The sequence below is a fragment of the Xyrauchen texanus genome, chromosome 36 (assembly GCF_025860055.1).
Source record: "Xyrauchen texanus isolate HMW12.3.18 chromosome 36, RBS_HiC_50CHRs, whole genome shotgun sequence".
Lineage (NCBI taxonomy): Eukaryota > Metazoa > Chordata > Actinopteri > Cypriniformes > Catostomidae > Xyrauchen > Xyrauchen texanus.
In genome coordinates, this window is record NC_068311.1 from 33675143 (window position 1) to 33695330 (window position 20188).

General features: G+C 37.4%; 1 protein-coding gene across 50 annotated transcripts in view; it reads right to left on the reverse strand.

Moving 5' to 3' along the window:
* LOC127629660 (elastin-like) overlaps positions 1 to 20188 on the reverse strand; it is a 109623-nt gene that overhangs the window by 24100 nt on the left and 65335 nt on the right. For 15 of the 50 annotated variants that reach the window (XM_052106838.1, XM_052106819.1, XM_052106837.1 and 12 more), the window contains 11 exons: positions 19970 to 20080; positions 19778 to 19822; positions 19551 to 19682; positions 19358 to 19402; positions 19112 to 19243; positions 18920 to 18964; positions 18716 to 18805; positions 17660 to 17695; positions 17505 to 17558; positions 834 to 920; positions 44 to 76 (listed from right to left, as the gene is read on the reverse strand). In XM_052106838.1, the coding sequence (XP_051962798.1) occupies positions 44 to 76; positions 834 to 920; positions 17505 to 17558; positions 17660 to 17695; positions 18716 to 18805; positions 18920 to 18964; positions 19112 to 19243; positions 19358 to 19402; positions 19551 to 19682; positions 19778 to 19822; positions 19970 to 20080 (810 nt within the window). The remainder of the gene's footprint in view (positions 1 to 43; positions 77 to 833; positions 921 to 17504; positions 17559 to 17659; positions 17696 to 18715; positions 18806 to 18919; positions 18965 to 19111; positions 19244 to 19357; positions 19403 to 19550; positions 19683 to 19777; positions 19823 to 19969; positions 20081 to 20188) is intronic. The other 35 variants (XM_052106852.1, XM_052106854.1, XM_052106845.1 and 32 more) reach the window with 20 other exon arrangements.

Here is a 20188-nt window from a genome sequence, read left to right on the forward strand (position 1 = left end):
ATGCACTTAAAAAGAATGTCTTGGAAAAGTATCAAATCCATACCATATTTAGGAGGTTTCGCGCCAGCTCCGATTCCTGAAAATATGCATCACTTTTACTTAACATTATAAACTGAACAAAAACTGAAAAACTAAAAAATAAATAATAAAAAAAAAAAAACATAATGAGATCACTAAGGAGCAATAGGTGTGAGAAAGTAGAGGTGGGAAAATATTGATATGTTAAAGTATTGTGATATTTTTTCTTGGGATATTGTATGGATATTTGCATGCCAAATATCAATATTATTATTTACAAATTTTCAAATTAATATTATGGTGATGGGAAATAATTTCGCCAAATCGATCTAGGAGTTTAACAACAGTCCCTTAGAAGATTCAGTTATCATACATTACACGTATTCACCCCCACTTGCTAAAATGTATTATGATTTTACAGTAACATCAACTGAGGTATTTTGACAAAAATGTTAATATCAAATAAAAATAGGCTAACCTTTTAGGTGAAATCTATAGTACTTTTGTGTATTAAAACTGTGTGGTAATAAATAATGATTTTAAAGTGTTTAGGCTACTATTGTATTCATAAAAACTACAATACATTTTTTAGAAAGATTAGCTACATTGACCTAACCACAGAAATAAGGAGCCATTAAGGTCTTTTATGCTTTTATGCTATCATAGTTTGGAATGGCTATACACAATAAAGAATCACAATAATATCATATTGAGACCTAAATATTAATATTATATTGTATCGCCAGTTACCATGTGATTCCCACCCCTATGAGAAATTGACATAATCTGTATTTGAGATTAAATGTATAGCCTACCTCCTGTCCCTGGAACAGTTCCAGGAAGTCCTCCAATCCCTGTAACTGAACCATAGCCTGGGATAACACCAGCCCCTCCTGGTACTCCTACACACAAGATCCGAGCAGTGTCAAGTTATCGCTATTCAAACTACAATTTTTCATATCTCCTGACCACTAGGTGGCGCTGTGACGAAACTGTGAAGGTTCTCAGTTCTCAAGTCATGATGGCTATGACATATACCAAGTTTCATGTCAATACAGTAAAGCATGGAGAAGATATAGCTTCATGTCCATATTGGCGTGCTTGTCGTCCAATTCATTGAAGCGTTATTCAAGAACGGTTTGGTCTATCAAAAAGCTTTAGAATTTTTTTTGTCCCCAGTGCCTCTAGATGATACACGACAAATTTCTTTCAGTTCGAACTTACGGTCTAGGAGGAGTTTGAAAAAGTAGGTTTTTTTGGAGAATTCTAAATGGTGAAAAATCTGGCAAGACTGAAATTGACTTGGCATTATCCAAAGAATCAGGGGAAAGAAGAATTTTGATTCTAGGCCTTATGGTTCAAAAGTTATGAGTATAAACATAAGTGCAACATTTAACAGTTGGTGGCATTAGACATTTTGAGTTAGAGACCAAGTTCTGGTCAGTTATAGTTCAGAGTGTCTTCTATCAGTGTGCCAAATTTCATAACTTTCCTATGTACGGTTCTATGAGCTGCCATAGACTCCCAGACAGAAAAATAATAATAATAAATATAGATGCAAGCAGCAATTAGGGTTCAAGCCGCTTAGGCATTTAAGTGCATACGAATAATCATGAAATTCATTTCATTGTGTGTTGGTCAAAAAATTATATAATATAGCCCCAAGCAGCAATCACCTGGGACCTTATTCACAGTAGCGCCATATTTGTTTTTTGACAGGATGAAAATGAGAGTGTGAGGGAGAAACGCAAATTTTCTTCAATGGATTTTGCTGTTGTTTAAAGAATTTTGGATCATGTTGTGGACAAAAAAAATATTTAAAATAAATAAATAAATCAGTAGACAACAAACTCCACAAAGCACATATTGTGAATATTAGGTGTGATCTAAGATTTTTTATGCCCCAAGAGATCTAATAATTTTCACTTATATGCACTTTTATGTTTATATTTTACATACAAGCCTAAGCCTAATAAAAAGCATTATTTACCTTCATATACTTTTACTTAAACATTTTTTGCCAATGAACAAGGTTCACGACTTAATTTTTGGAACCCAGTAGCACATTGTATAATGCCAAAATATTACAAATATTAGTATGGCTGTATTGCCATCATAAAAAGGTGATGAACACTGACCTCTTTAAAGCACAATAAAATAAATGACAGAAAATAAACATTAGCGCTCTATATAAACACACAATAATATTAAATGAAATTGGCACTGTTGTATTTCTCCAACAACCCAGGGGCTTGTGAGTGTTTCCAGCTGTTGTACAGCCATTCGTAATCATTAAGCTATATTGGGAATTTATGACAAGCAATCACTAATGATCAACTGTTGATGATGATGATGTTATAGTGTTGATGAAATATAACATTGTTTACTTTTAATTGTTTATATTGTAATATGCTGTAGATCATTGTAAAAGTTCCCGTTTTATTTCCCTTATCCGTTTGAATAAGCTGCTGGAAGCAGTGAAGCACACACATTTCAAAATAAGAGTCCCCAGTGTATTTCAGCCTTTGAAGTTAAAAGTTTCGCACTATAAATCAAATCTTTTTTATTTTTTATTACTAGTTATTGGTATATTGGTTGCACCATAACTGCAAACTGCATCAGGAATTGAATCCAATTAGGACAATTTTAGCCTCTGTCTGGCCCTCCCCATCACAGGAAGGAAAGCTGAAGAACATAAAATATAGGCTACTAAAAATCCATTATTTGTCGACCTCTAATTTGTATTTATATAATGGTACATAAACCAATTTTAATGTGGAAAACTTATCTTGAGTATTTAAAACTTGCATTCAGCCTACCCTATTTTACTGATAAGCAATGTTGAGGCCATCTTGAATCTGTGCCCCTGCCTTTTAAGAGAGACTAAGAGACTGTAATACATGATTTATTTTGAGATTGTGTTGGTTTGTTTTGGGATGGGGTACAGTATCAATTTTAATTGTTCAGGTCTTGAAAAAGGTCTTTAAAATTCTTAAGTTTGATTTTAAAAACTCAACTCAAGCATCTCATATCTGCTGGTCCATATGTTTACTTTGCTAGTACAAGTATCACCTACTTGAAATTTGTCTGATAAAACATCACCCACATCTCTCCTGTCTCGTTATTATTTTCAGCTGTTATTCCCAAAGCGAGCTGGACTTTCATACTGTTTGTTGACATTTTACAAAGAAACTGTCCCGTTACTATGCCTAGGTGCGTGAGTTTGTGAATGAATTTTGGGATGGTAGTTTCATTTGGAGCCAAATTGCGTGTGGTTGATACACACAAACTACAATCGCAATATTACCATATTCAATTGTATTCAGGGAAGAAGCAACACCTATGAACTTACTTTGGTCATATGGATGCAAACAGTTTTGAAAAATGAGACAGAGTGCCCAACTCGAATCTTACGTAGGTTATTGGATTGAACTCAGCAGCATAAAGCATGTCTTACATTTTATGGCATCTTGTTAACCAACATCGCTGAAAAGTGCTGATTTACAGGCTTTTTACCAATGTGTCAGTTTGTAGGCTATTAATTTCACCAAGGCTTATTATTTCAGAGCGTTTTATAGTAGTTAAAACATACTGTATATTTTCTGTAAATTTCCCCACATCCACATAAAACGAATCCTGTCCGAATAGGGTTTAAATCTATCCCTCAGCCTTTGTATTCATTTCCAAAAAGAGATCTATGGCTTATGTCTGCTTATTACCTTTCTTCATTAAAGGTGCAGTATGTAAGATTCAGAAACACTTGTTATTAACGACACCTGTGGCCATTAAATGATCTGCAGCAGCTACATGTTGCTCATGATCACGCACACACTCCATAGGGACGCGGGCATCGACCAAAACAATGACGTAACGTACAAAGACACTGAACGTGATTCACCGGCATCATGCTGACAGATGAGGTAGCATCATTAAATTACTACAAACTTTGAGACTGTATATTATATTTGAGTCTCCAGTGCTGGAACAGGGCTAAAACATAGTGTGGATATACTGTAGGTCTGACTATGCAAGACTGTAGTTTGAAGTAATCACTTTCCTTTGCATGATACACTGACTGCATTGATATGATGCCTATGTCTGCGTTAGCTAGCTAGCCTGATTATCAATAGCTGTTAGCTAAATTTGGTGGATGACAGTAGCGGTTTATAAAATAGACTGTACATTATAAACATGTTGACACAATTCAGTATTGATGTGATTCCATCACAACTGTCATTTTGAAATATTGATGCGCTATTGTTTTATAATAATAGATTGCTGGGAGCCGGCCGTTTGCTGGATTCCATCTCTAAGATAACGTTACCTAGTGTTGCAGACTGTTTGCTGTTGAATAAAGGAAGAGGTGCTACTGTCTGAGGCAAGGCTCTCGGGAGCGCACGTAAACGTCACATCCTTTTGGATTTTCCCGGCAAAAGCGACCCGCTCCCTTCGCATTAAAATCAATCTACAGGCTTTAATAGGAAACCTAGGAAGTCCGGGAACAGCTTATTTTTTAAGTTGCGTTACAAGCCGTTCACACATTAGCATTTATTATCGTGTGGCTCCCTCTGGTGGACAAAAAGTAAAACAGCCTATTTATGTACAGGATCAATTACAGCTGTAAAAATAGCTATTTCTTATGTTATATGTTATACCAAATTTTGCATGTTACCTATTTTGTGCATCTATACTAAGTATTGTTAATTTTGAAAATTGTGCTCAGAAGATTCAGGCCAATTAGTTATTATGGGCCACAGTCCAAAACATATTTGATTGTATCTTCAGAATGATTTGACATCAACTTTTTGTCTGGAGGATCTATAGATGATATATACCAAGCTTTATATGAATCAGACAAACGGGCTAGGATGAGTTAGAAAAAAGTAGGTTTTCAAAAAAATATACATGATAAAAAAGTTTTCTTGTAGGAATGGAAATTCATAGTAATTTCCATAACCCTCTGCCATCCAAAATAATTTTGATCCTAGCCCTTACGGTTGCAGAGATATGAACACAAATGTAAAGGTGCTTATTATAGCGCCACCTAGTGTCTGATGGATGTGTGTGTGGGTGCCTGATTAGTGGGGGGGATTTGGAACCATCCTGCCAAGTTTGGGATCTGTACGACTTACGGTCTCTGATGCCCAGACACTTTAAAGGCAGAAAAAAATAAGAAGAAATATAGCCGCAAGCGACTATTGTCTGGGGCCAATCACATATGGTGAGATGACCAAAACAAACAAATTTGACAGAAAAGATCCTGTGGACAGCTATTTTTGTATCATTTTTCCTGCTTTGCACAGTTGCAAAAATAGCTATAGTGCCCCCTAGAATAAAAAATGAATGAAACTCATTATGTAACCTCAGAGTGTTCTCTTGTTCATGTGTAGAAATTGTGTTAAGTTTGAAAATTGCACTCACAAGATACATTCTATTTAGTCATTATCAGGCCATGGCCAAGAGATATACATTTTGTAGGGCTTTGTAAGAATTTAAATTATAGCCCTTACAGTTGCAGAGATATGAGCCAAACGTAAAAGCGTTTATTATAGCGCCACCTAGGGTCAGGTGAATGTGCGTTTGTGCGCCTGAGTAGTGGGGGGATTTGGGATCATCCTACCAAATTTGGTGTCTCCACAATTTATGGTCTCTGATGCCCAGACACTTGGGCAGGAAAACAATGTGCAAGAAAAATAAATCAGTACAATTACAATAGGGTCCCAGCTGCTTGGCCTGGGCCAAGAAGCAAATCCGAGGCCAAGCTGATCAATAGTAGAAAATGTGACAGCTGAAAATCTTATATTCAAAGCGGTTTAAAAACCAACTTACTTATAATGTAATAGAATTTAATTTAACTTTTGATCAATAGGTGGTATTGTGACCAAATTTATATGCTATTGTCAGGTGGTGGTTAAATTGGCACAATATAAAGTTTCATGTCGATTAAACAAAGCGTTGAAAAGATACAGCCTCAGATTCTTTTTGGCATCACGTAAAATGTAACAGCATCAACCGGTGGCCAATTTAAATGTAATTGTTTTTTAAAAACCTCTCCGGAAAAGAGTCAAATTTGTCCACCTTGTTTCATTCTGATCGGCCTTTGATAACCATGTCTAATAGCTGAATTGGTCATGTTCCACCAGCAGCAAGACCGGGGTCAAGCCCATCATAGGCAGCTTGACAACAACAACAACAACAACAACTTACATTTATATAGCGCTTTTCTCAAACTCAAAGCGCTTTATATAGTATAGGGGGGAATCTCCTCAACCACCACCAGTGTGCAGCATCCACCTGGATGATGCAACGGCAGCCATAGTGCGCCAGAATACCCACCACACACCACACACCAGCTATTGGTGGAGAGGAGATGGTAGAGTGATGTAGCCAATTCAGGGATGGAGATTATTAGGAGGCCATGATAGATAGAGGCCAATGGGGGAATTTGGCCAGGACACCAGGGGTTAAACCCCTACTCTTTACAAGAAAGTGCCCCTAGGGATTTTTAATGACCCCCAGAGAGTCAGGACCTCAGTTTAACGTCCCATCCGAAAGACGGTGCTTTTTTTTTTTTTTTTTTTTTTACAGTATAGTGTCCCCGTCACTATACTGGGGCATTAGGACCCACACAGACCATAGGGTGAGCACCCCCTGCTGGCCTCCCTAATACCTCTTCCAGCAGCAATCTTGGTTTTCCCCAGGAGGTCTCCCATCCAGGTACTGGCCAGGCTCAAACCTGCTTAGCTTTAGTGGGTAACCAGGCAATAGCTGCAGCTTGAGCAAACAAAGAATCATGATGTCAAATTTCATGTCAAGATCAGATGAATGCTGTTGGAGGAGTTAGAAAAATATAATTTCAATGAAATTCAGAATGGTGGACAGGCAATAGGGCAGACCATGGGAAATATTTGGCATCATTGTCATAACCATAACACAAGAGACCAGTCTCATGAACATAGGCCAAATTATTAGATTATAGGCCAAATTATTCATGATTTTATGCCACACTATTAGCAATGAAAGCTGTTTTTCATATTACTTGACCAATAGGTGGCACTGTTCTGAAACTGATCAAGTACCATCAGGGTATGATAGCTATCACACGCACCAAGTTTCATTTTAATAGGCCAAACCATAACCAAAATACAGCCTTGTCTGACATGCTCACCATCCAATTTGATGATGATTGGCCAATGGCAAACATGTTCTTATATATAAGTGACTGCATGCAAATTTTAAAGTCAATTGGACCAATGGTTCCGTAGTTACATCCACTTTATAACAGTTTACTGTTATAGCACCACCAAGTCAAGTGGCCAAGCCACACAACTTTTTGTATATGTTCTCAGATTGAGCTCTTATATAAGTGTCAAATTTGGTGAAAATATCTCATTCTGTTAAAGAGTTATATCAATTTACGAAAAAGTGGAAACAACTTAAATCATCTGCGTGTTTTTGGCTCTTAGAATAAAAATGTTGCCATGTTCTTCCCTATATCAAAGAACTTGCTTACAGCTATTCTACTGGTGGTGGTTTCATTCCGATCAGACGAATGGCCTAGAAGCAATTCGCTAAAGTAGTTTTGGAACTAATTTTAAAATGGCAACAGCCAATAAGGCAAACAATTGCAAATATGGTATTGTCCTCAGGAACATAATGAGTCTCACGAAAATAGACCAGCGCCATTAAAAGTTATAAATTCACATTTTATATTATATATCAAGTTATATTATTACTTTTTTTGGCCACTAGGTGGCACTGGCCCCAAATCTCTTAGACTCCTTCAGGGAATAATGCTGATGACACATGCAAAATTTCATATCGATAGGCCAATGCGTTTGTATAATACAGCATTTTACAACAAAATGAGAAATAGCCAACACCAAAAATGCCCGTCATGAGAAATTGTATTGTTTGACTCGGTATGTTGCACTGAATGTAAAGAGACAAGTTTCGTGAATTTTGTACAAACTGTTCAAAAGTTATAAGCAAAAATAGCTGTTTTTTATATCTGTTTATATCTGTTTTAGTCTATCAAAATTCTTTAAATAACTTTTTGCCCTGAGTGTCCCCAGATGAAGCACATACGTTTATGTACAAATCAGACAAACGGCCTAGGACGGATTCGAAAAAGTATGTTTTTTTAATAAATATAAATTATGCAATCCAAAGTGCATGTGAACAGCAGTGAAACACTTACAGAGAAGTACGTTTGAAGTAAGTTTGGAGAAGAAGAATTAGAAATTAACCTTGGGTAAATTGTCAGCATTATGCTAAGCTAAAATGTTATTTCTAGCCATTGTACATGCACATGTTACCAGACATTATCATATTTTTTTATCAAGAAAATTCACATTAGATCATAATTTATCTAATCTAGTAAAACCTTTTATATTAGGGCAAAAAATCACATTCTTGATAATAACTTTTTGTATCATTTTCCTGTAAAAATATTTAAAAATCCTTAAAAAAGATCAGTTTGATTAATCTTGTTTTAGAAACAACACTGTTTTCTAAGTTCTGGTTTTTCAAAGAATGTATTTTTAACATGTGTATTTTGTCTTACTGTACTGACCGAGTTTTTATAGTCAAAACAATTGACAAAAATCTACCAGTGCTGAAGAAGTAATCCAAAGTATTTACAATATGTTACTGACCTTGAGTAATCTAATGGAATTACATTTTACAACATGTATTATGTCATTTTTAGTGGAATATATTTCAAAAGTAACCCTCCCAACCCTGGCCATAGGAACCATAAACAGAATAATAATAACAATAATAAATATAGCTGCAAGCAGCAATTATCGAGGCCAAGCACTGATAGTAGCAAAAAGTTGTGAAAATCGCATATTTGTGAAGATTTTAGGCAAACTGCTCGAAAAGCAATTAACAGAATCACTTGTAATGTAATATACATTTTTCTTGGCATTAGCCAAAGAGTCTATCAATGACAATAGACTAAAATGATAAAAAGTTATTAGCATATTTAGAAACATTATGATTTGATTACAAAATAAGCCTTGATGCAGCATGATACGTCTTATCATATTTCAATTATTTTATCAAAGTACACACTCAGATAGATGTGAACTATTTTTTCATTTCATAATAAAAAATGTAAATACATTAAATTTTATATGCTTTTTTAGTTTGTTTTTTACAGTTGAAGTCAGGAGTTTACGTACACTTAAGCTAAAGTCATTAAAACTAATTTTTTAACCATTCCACAGATTTAATATTAGCAAATTATAGTTTTGGCAAGTCGTTTAGGACATCTACTATGTGCATGACATGGGTCATTTTTCCAACAATTATTTACATACAGTGGGTTAACTGCCTTTAAGCAGCTTGTAAAATTCCAGAAAATTATGTCAAGCTTTTAGGCAATTAGCAAATTAGCTTCTGATAGGCTAATTGCCATCAATTGAAGGTGTACCTGTGGATGTATTTTCAGACCAATCTTCAAACTCTGTGCCTCTTTGTTTGACATCATGGGAAAATCTAAAGAAATCATACAAGACCTCAGAAATAAATTGTGGACCTCCACATCTGGTTCATCCTTGGGAGCAATTTCCAAACGCCTGAATGTACCATGTTCATCTGTACAAACAACAGTATGCGCGTATAAACACCATGGGACCACGCATCATTTCGCTCAGAAAAGAAACACATAATGACCATCGTTATGTTTGGAGGAAAAAGGGTGAGGCTTGCAAGCCGAAGAACACCACCCCAACCATGAAGTATGGGGGAGGCAGCATCATGTTGTGGGGGTGCTTTGCTGCAGGAGGGACTGGTGCACTACACAAAATAGATGGCATCATGAGGCAGGACATTTTGGGGATATATTGAAGCAAGCTCGTTTGCAAATGGGTCTTCCAAATGGACAATGACCCCAAGCATACCTCCAAAGTTGTGGCAAAATGGCTTCAACAAAGTCAAGGTATTGGAGCGGGCATCACAAAGCCCTGACCTCAATCTGATAGAAAATGTGTGGGCTGAACTGAAAAAGCGTGTATGAGCAAGGAGCAGGGGCGTCGGCCTGGGGGGGTAAAGGGTACCGAGTACCCAGGGCCCGAGGCAGGGGGGCCCCTTAGAAGTCAGTTTTCTATACATACATATTTGGTACGGGGGCCCAGCAAGATGGTTTGTACCCAGGGCCCAAAATTTGGTGCTACGCCCCTGGGAAGGAGGCCTACAATCCTGACTCATTTACACCAGTTCTGTCTGGAGGAATGGGCCAAAATTCCAGCAACTTATTGTGAGAAGCTTGTGGAAGGATCCCCAAAACATTTGACCCAAGTTAAACAAGGCTTCCAAACATACAAGGGTATGTAAACTTCTGATCCACTGGGAATGTGATGAAAGAAATGAAAGCTGAATAAAATCAAAGACAGGGCATGTTTTCTACGATTAAATGTCAGGAATTGTGAAAAACTGTGTTTAAATGTATTTGGCAAAGGTGTATGTAAACTTCTCACTTAAACTGTATGTTTATTGGACTATAATACCTTCATATCTGACTTTAATCTTGACAAACCTTATATTGTTCGAAAGCTAAAAGTCTCTAGCTTCGAAATATGCCCACTGTTTTGCGATCTGAATGACATTACCAAAATTCATTAAAAAACTCAAAGAGTGGATTTTAAAACATGCAACATGTGAGGGGTATTACTTATCATTTTTATCTTCCGGTTTTGATCCAATCAGATGATTGCAGGAAATTCAAGCATACAATGTAAATGTCCACAATTGAAAGTAGACTTGACCATTTTACAGCAAAAATTTGAGGAAAAAACTGACTGATCATCCATTTCTTGAGTCATCATGTAAATTAAAATGTCTATTATCAATAAAATATTGATTATAAAACTAATTTCATAAATCTGCATCGAGGTCACGAGGTCTCCGCTATTCCGGTGAAGCGTCCACGTTGTTTGAGCCCACCCATGAGTCTCTCTCTGTAATTCACAGGCAGAGCTGTCAATCAAACCAGATCAAAGGCTCCATGACCTCTCCAAAATGTGCATTGGCTGTTTCAGTGAATAGATGCAGCCAATGGATTACTAGTCAAGATTTGTTTGACAGGTCATGTAGCCATTGGTATGACATTTCTATGGTTACAGGGGTTGGCCTTGCTCATTCCAGAACAGTGATGTCATCCTAGTGTATGTTTGGATAGAGAGCCTAAGGCCACCATTGTCAGAGGTGGGTAGAGTAGCCAAAAACGGTACTCAAGTAAAAGTACAATTACTTCAAAAAATAATTACTCAAGTTGAAGTAAAAGTGCTAACATAAATAGTTACTTGATTAAAGAGTAAGAAAGCATCCAATTAAAAAGAGTACTCAAGTGACTTCCTTTGTTCTGTAGAACTCACATAACATTTTTTAGAAGAATATTTCAGCTCTGTAGGTCAGTACACATGTGACATGTTTTTTAAAGGGTAACTAAACCCTAAACCAACTTTTTTTAGTTAATGATCTGTAAGCATGGGGCTTTATTAGTACTGGTCACTGATTCAAGTAATTTTTTTGACATTTGTGTATAAAGTGTTTTAATTCTACAATATATGGTGTAAAAACGTCTGAGTGCTGCCCTCTTCAGGTTGAACGGTGGCTACTGCAGTTGAATTTTCCTATTGGCTGTTGCGGTACTTCGTGATGTAAGCGGTGACAGCTGACGTAAGCAGGTTCCAGCTCACCACGCCAGATTCATGTACATGTCGTCTTGCGACCGTGTGAGGAATAATAATAACAGAGTCTGACAGCAGCTGTCAATTAATCCGTCACTACGAGTCTCAGGTGCCCCCCGCTCAGCCCCGCACTCGGTTCGTTCCCTCTATCCCCGCCGGGGTCTGCCCACTTTCCCAGCATTTTCAAATATTTCTAGTGGGTGGAGTCAGACTCTGAGCAGGTGTTTAGTTACCCTTTAATGCTCCAAATGCAAATTCAGGCACCATAATAGTAATCCATATGACTCCTGTGGTTAAATCCATATCTTCAGAAGTGATATGATAGGTGTGGGTGAGAAACAGATCAATATTTCTCCCAGGCCAGCAGGGGGTGATATGCAGAGAAGAATGCGAATCACCAAAAACACTTGAAGAATATGAAAGTGATCTGTTTCTCATCCACACATTCTCATTTCACATCACTTCTGAAGATATGGATTTAACCACTGGAGTTTAATGGATTACTTTTATGCTGACTTATGGGATGTTTTTGAGCTTTAAAATGTTGGCACCCATTCACTTGCACTTTATGGACTAAAAGAGCTGATACATTGTTCTAAAAATCTTCATTTGAGTTTAGCAGATGAAAGTACGTCATACACATCTGGGATGGCATAAGGGTGAGTAAATGATGAGAATTTTCATTTTTGGGGTGAACTAACTCTTGGGCTCTTGACAGATCTGGATGAATTTGTCAAAAAGAAGAGAGTTTTGGAAAATGTTCTAGTAATTATTACAGTGAAAATGTGAACAATGTCCCACAAGGAAATATAAACCAAAGCAAGATCATGTTTTATTAATGCCTACTTTTGCTATTTCATAGATAGTTGTTCATTCAGTGTAGTTACTGTTTTCAGTGTCAAAAGAATTTAGATCATTAGTTCTGTACAGCTGTACCTCTGCTCCCTAAACACAGAGTACGCAGCCTGTGAAATGCTGTCTGTTCTATAATGCGATTGGCAGAGCAAAAGGCATTTACACTTAACATGGATTTTTACATGGATTTATACAGTTATTCTGCCCAAAGTAGCTGCAATAGTTTCCAGTATCCCCGCATGGGCTTGGGGTAAATATGTAAATACTGCTTATGACATTCGGGATGCAGGACAATGCGCCCTGATGTATTGCTGCATATTTTAAAATGTACACTTAAAATGAGCCCATATATACAGAATCACCCTGAAAATGCTAATCACCATGTCACAGAAATGCCACCCATTGTAAAGAAGTAAAAGTACAAAAATATTATTAGAAATGTTCTTGAGTGAGAGTAAAAAGTACCCACTTTTGAACCTAATCTAAAAGTAAATTTTTTCCCTAAAAGCTACTCAAGTGAATGTAACGGAGTAAATGTAACGCGTTACTACCCACCTCTGACCATTAGACTGTGAGCTTCCATTTCTGGTGACAGATTGGAGACAAACATTTTAGATGTTTCTTTCAATGGATCTATGCCAAAAAGTACAATCTAGCTAGATTTGAAAACTTTGGAATAAGTCCCACACAGTTTGAGGAGTAATAAATGCCAAACCGGCAAGAGCGCATATAATTATAATCTGTAATGTAATTATATTTATTATTATAAATATATTTATAATAATTATAATCTGTAATGAATTTTATATAATGTTTTGCATTAAAATAATGCGTCATCATGTTGGTGTTTCTGGAATTACTTTTCACTCTTGCACCAATGGAGTTCTGATTTCATCGTGTGGCCACATTTGGTACTGCGATTACAATAATTCTTAGAAATTTGCCGTTTTAGTACTTATTTTACTTTACCAAAATTAGGTCTCTAGTCCCAAGCATTCAACAGTAAAGTTGAAAATTTAATTTTCTGGTAAATGCTAAAAAAAAGGGGAGTGCCAGTTAAAGGGATAGTATTCCGAACATTTGTTATTTTGAGGTGAGAGATGACTAAGAGTAAAGAAATGCAGTGCAGTGAGTCAGGAGTTCATTTATTAACTGTTCTGGGCTGTGAAAATTTGATTATCGCTGTGGGAGGAGCTGAAAAAAAGTAAAGGGATTAAAGGGAAAGGAGGAGGCGAGAACCGGCTTGGCAATATAAATAATAGTTTAATAATAAACTGAACCAAATAGACACAAACACACACAGGTGTCTGGCAGTTGCCCGTAAGTCTCTCTCTCTCTCTCTCTCTGTCGCACAGCCGTCTCCAGTCGGCCCTTATCCCTCTCAGAGGCTTGATTAGCCTGATTAGGGGCCGGGTGTGTAGCATCAGACCCGGCCCCACCCTCCGCCCTGCCACAAGTAGGTTTTCAAGTAAATAAATAATGTCCGACAGGAAGTTTGACCGACCATGACAAATGTGGTATTGTTAAACTTGGTTTGACCCAAGGAATCTATCAAGACTGGTTTCACACCAATAGGCGAAAATTCTAAAAAGTTATTAGCAATTTTATATGTTTCGTAATATTTTTTGACCACAAGCAAGCACTGTTCTGAAACTTGTTGAGCACCTTCAGGGCATTGTGCCGATGACACGTAGCCTACTGAGTTTCGTAACGATACGACAAAGCGTTTGTAAAATGCAGCATTTTGTCTCCAGGTGATGCACATACATTTCAACATACATTATAAGTTCGAAAAATAGTTTTTTCTGAAAAATTCAAAACAGCGGAAAATCTAGTTGGGCGGAAAATTAATCCATGCATTGCTTTTGACTCGGCGTGAGCTCAGGAATCAGGGGGAAATAATTTTGTCTCTAGGACTTACTGTTAAAAGTTATTAGCATTAACATGAGTGAAACCTTGAACTGTTTGAGATAAAGACCATGGAAGCACTTCAGTCTGTCCTCTACCTGTGTGCAAAATTTCATAGCTTTTTTGGGCTGCCATAGGAACAATATATAGAAGAAGAAGAATTATACAAAAAACACTAACAAACACAATAGGTGCCTATTGTGGCCCTAAATATAGCTGCAAGCAGCAATTAAGGGGCCAAGCACATCAAATATTATTAGGTATAACAATGGCAAAAAAAGAATTAAAATTAATTAAAGCAATCTGGTCATGATTTTAGGCAAAAATGGTTGAAAAACTATGAATACTATCAATTGCATTGGGACATAAAAGCTTATAAATTTTTTATCAACAGGTGGTGCTGTCACCAAATTGATATAGTGTAGTCAAGGTGCTGTCATGATGACACATATAATACGCATGTTAATACGCCAAAGTGTTGCCGAGATAGAGCCTGAAAACCATTCTGGCACCATGCCATCAATTTCATTGCTTTAACTAAAAACTAAACTTGTTAAACTAAAATGGTTTGATCCATCAACACAAAATCCAAAACGTATTGTCAGCATGGTCCGAAAGTGGTCTGATTCGATTTTGGTTAAAATCTGACAAACGCTCTAGGAGGAGTTCGAAAAAGTATGTTTGTAAAGGAGTTCAAAATTGCAGACAGGAAGTTTGATCAATCATGGCATAAATGGTATCCTCATTCTCAGCATGACCCAACGAATCTACCAAGACTGGTGTCATGACAATAGCACAAAGCAATCAGAAGTTATTAGCATTTTATAAATGCTGTCCCAAAAAGTTTTGAGTACCTTCAAGGCATTGTCCCAATGACACATAACAAGTTTTGTAAGGATATGTCAAACCATTTGAAAAATAAAGCATTTTACAACAAAATTAAAAATGGGCAACATAGGAAAATTTGGCATCATTCGACTCTATATCCCGCACAGAATCTAAAAAGACTAATCTAATAATACATTTGTAATTTTAGCTTATACCATTCAGAAGTTATAAGCAAAAATATGCTTTTTTGAATATCTCATGATCACTAGGTGGCGCTGTGCCAAAACTGTGTAGGTTCCCTCAAGTCATAGTTGTCATAACACACACCAAGTTTGGTGGGAATACGCTGAAGCATTGCGGAGATACAGCCTCACGTCCAATTTGGCATGCTCTATATTCGGGAAATGTTTGACTAATCAACTTGAATTCCATACATTTTTGTCAGCTTGTTCTGAAGATGAACTGATTACATTTGCATGCAAATTGGACGAACGGTCTAGGAGGAGTTTGAAAAAGTATGTTTTAAAAAAATTCAAAATGGTGGATACATTTTCAAGATGGAAAATTACATAGGGAGCCAAGGAATCTTTTGATTCTAGCATTTACGTTTCAAAAGTTATTAGCATAAATGTGTGACATTGTGAGCAGTTGGTGGCACTAGAGGGTTTGAGTTAGAGACTCCAAATTTGCTCCAGTTAATGTTAAGGCTGTCCTCTATCCGTGTGCCAAATTTCACAACTTTCCTGCATACAGTTCTATGAGCTGCAATAGACTCATTGGCAGAATAAGAAGAAGAATATAAAGAACACTACAATTACAATAGGTGCCTACGCAATTTCAGTGATTGGCCCCAAAATATAGCACCAAGCATCTATTATCAGGGGCCAAGCACATACGGCAACATGACCAAAACAAACAAATTTGACAGAAAAGATCCTGTGGACAGCTATTTTAGTGTGACTTTTCACCGGCTTTGCAAAAATAGGATTGTCTTAAGTTATAGCACCCCCTAGCATCAAAAATTAATTATTGGCCATTGGCAGCCATTTTTGTTAATTCGTTGAATACTGTGGCAGGGCGGAGGGCGGGGCCGGGTCGTGATACTACACACCCGGTCCCTTATCAGGCTAATTAAGCCTCCGAGAAGGATAAAGGCCGACTGCGGAGGATAGTGCGGGAGAGAGAGAGATCATTTACGGACATGTCTGTCATGTTTGTTTTTGTCTTTTAAGTTTCTCATTAAAATATTATTTACATCGTCAAGCTGGTTCTCGCCTCCTCCTTTCCATTGACTGATTACAAATATGTTTTTAAGAAAATGTTAACATTTGAACCCAAGAAGATGCACAGTGAATTTGAACTTTGTCGCTGAAACGGCTGTAAAGTTATGACAGTTTTTTAGTTGTAGTGCCCCCTAGGGGTAAAATTGTATGAAACATTGTTGACCTCTTCTAAACGTCCTGTTAACTATGTGTACTTTGTTGGTTTGGTTACTTTTGGAGTTTGCATTGAGTAGATATTGATCAATTACTCAAATTGCATTAAGCCGAAGGAATTGATTCATTAATATCTTCGAAACGATTTCATGTATCGAAATTCTGACATCTTGTTAGGAGGGTCTTTAGATGATGTATACCAAATTGCATGCCAGCCCCATAATTTTAGGCCAAACTATTCAAAAGTTATAAGTAAAAATAGACATTTTTATATCTCCTGACCACAAGGTGACACTATGCTTAAACATTGCAGGTACCCTCAATCGTGATAGTTATGACATATACCAAGTGTTGTGTCAATATGCCAAAGCACTGGAAAGATAGAGCCTCACGTCCATTTTGCCGTGCTTGCCATCGAAATAATTGAAATTTTGAACAGGTGGTGGTACTAGAGCATTGGTGATAGAGACCCCAAATTTGGGTCATTTATAGTTGAGAATGTCCTCTATTAGTGTGCTAAATTGCATAACTTTCCTATATATGGTTCTATTGGCTGCCATAGACTACAAGACAGAAAAAGACGAAGAAGAAGATAACTAATGGATACAATTGGTGACTATGCACTTTCGGTGCTTGGCCCCTAAATACTAACAGATACAATAAAGGCTTCCGCACCTTCGGTGTTTGGGCCCTAATAACTCATGAGCTCCCTGTACACCACCAACACCTAGTTATTTTAGATGTCTACTGTATTTCCACTCACCTCCTGTTCCTGGGTACAGTCCGCCAGCACCAGCTCCACCTGCTGCACTCAAACCTAGGAGATCCGAGGAGAATCTATTATTAAACATCTTTGACCCTTGCACTTGAAAATAACCATCCAGGTCGGTTCTACCATTCAGTCAGAAATGTACTTACCGTACTTAGCTGCTTTAGCTTGAGCAGGTGTAAGACCTATTAAAGTAAAGGGAAAAAATGCTTTTGAGATGCTTCCATAGCACTGACCAGCATGTGAATTTCTTTTGATCGTTATAGTGTAAGGACAATGAAAAATATTTATAGGTGTCTAACATTATGAACATCACTGACCCTGTTCCAAATGACACAGTTGATGAGGACTTGTAGGGTGCCTATTAGAGCCCCCTTTTTTGCACACTTTTGTTGAGCACAGAAGACTACTGACCCAATGGTCTATGTAGCATTTGGTGACTGTCATTAATGGAGTGTTCCAGAAGAAGTCAGAGGTGGGAATTGTGCCTTGACTCAAAAAGAACATTACACGTTCTTATGCCAATTATGGCTAAAACATGAACTAGTCATTAACACAAAATACTTTTTTTTTTCTTTAAAAATAAATAAATAAATAAAGGTATCATTATAAGCCAAAAATAAGGTATCATTATAAATTATATTATATTAATTAGATTAAACTGAATGCATTCCCAAAATTATGTTAGTTGCCACCATCTTGAAAATGTCTCTTCTTACTGAATATTTTTATATTACTGAATATATATTACGGAATACTGATGCATCCATTTCAGGTATTGAAGTACTCAACTAATGAGTTGAATCAGGTGTGTTGTATAAAGGAGGCATCAAAAGCGTGTAATGTATAGTTGGTGTGTCTGGAGAGACAGAGTTGGGAAACACTGGGTAAAGGGTTTGTCTCAGTACTTGAATTGGAGACTTGAACAATTCCCAGGTGTAGCTAATAGTTAGGGTTTGAGATATGTTATAACAATATTGTTTTAACATGAATGTTGTTCTAGGATAAAATCAGTTTATCTAGGAACACATCTAACTTGGCAAAAATCATAGAGACTGTCAACGAATTGAGGACTCTGTGACAGGCCACAAAGTCTGCGGGTGTAACTTGGGAGAGGGCCATTATTGACTGCAACAATATTTAGACAGCACTGGCTTCAATATTGTGGATATATGGTCAGTTTGTACATAGTCTTGATTTGTTACCTCCTGCTCCAGGGTAGACTCCTCCAGCTCCTGGAACAAGCCCAGCTCCACCAGGAACAAGCCCAGCTCCACCAGGTACTGCTGCAACACCTGGAGTAAGATAGGATGACAATGACTCAAACGGAGTTTGTCTTCTATAGTTTGACATGCACTGTCAATGGCATATCTAAATAACAATGATTCTAAATGTGGATTAATACCAACCATATTTAGCAGCTTTGGCCTGAGCAGGGGAGAGTGCACCAGTACCTTGACACATGAGGAAACAGCCAAAAACAGCCAAAGATTTACCAATCCTGTTTTATCATTCTAATTGAATACAACATTTTGTAGAAAGCACTGGCTTCTATATTGTGGATATATGGTCAGTTTGTACAGACAGTCTTGTTTTGTTACCTCCTGCTCCAGGGTAGACTCCTCCAGCTCCTGGAACAAGCCCAGATCCACCCGGAACAAGTCCAGCTCCACCAGGAACAAGCCCAGCTCCACCAGGAACACGTCCAGCTCCACCAGGTACTGCTGCAACACCTGGAGTAAGATAGAATGATAATGACTCAAACAGAGTTTGTTTTCTATAGTTTGACATGCACTGTCAATGGCATATCTAAATAACGATGATTCTAAATGTGGATTAATACCAACCATATTTAGCAGCTTTGGCCTGAGCAGGGGAGAGTGCACCAGTACCTTGACACATGAGGAAACAGCCAAAAACAGCCAAAGATTTGACCAATCCTGTTTTATCATTCTAATTTAATGAAAATAAATTTAGACCGCACTGGCTTCAATATTTTGGATATATGGTTAGTTTGTACAGACAGTCTTGATTTGTTACCTCCTGCTTCAGGGTAGAATCCTCCAGCTCCTGGAACAAGCCCAGATCCACCCGGAACAAGCCCAGCTCCACCAGGAACAAGCCCAGCTCCACCAGGAACACGTCCAGCTCCACCAGGTACTGCTGCAACACCTTGAGTAAGATAGGAGTTTGTTTTCTATAGTTTGACATGCACTGTCAATAGCATATCCAATTAACAATGATTCTAAATATGGATTAATACCAACCATATTTAGCAGCTTTGGCCTGAGCAGGGGAGAGTGCACCAGTACCTTGACACATGAGGAAACAGCCAAAAACAGCAAAAGATTTACCAATCCTGTTTTATCATTCTAATTGAATAAAAATTTTTTTAGACAGCACTGGCTTCAATATTGTGGATATATGGTCAGTTTGCACAGACAGTCTTGAATTGTTACCTCCTGCTCCAGGGTAGAATCCTCCAGCTCCTGGAACAAGCCCAGATCCACCCGGAACAAGCCCAGCTCCACCAGGAACAAGTCCAGCTCCACCAGGTACTGCTGCAACACCTGGAGTAAGATAGGATGACAATGACTCAAACAGAGTTTGTTTTCTATAGTTTGACATGCACTATCAATGGCATATCTAATTAACAATGATTGTAAATATGGATTAAT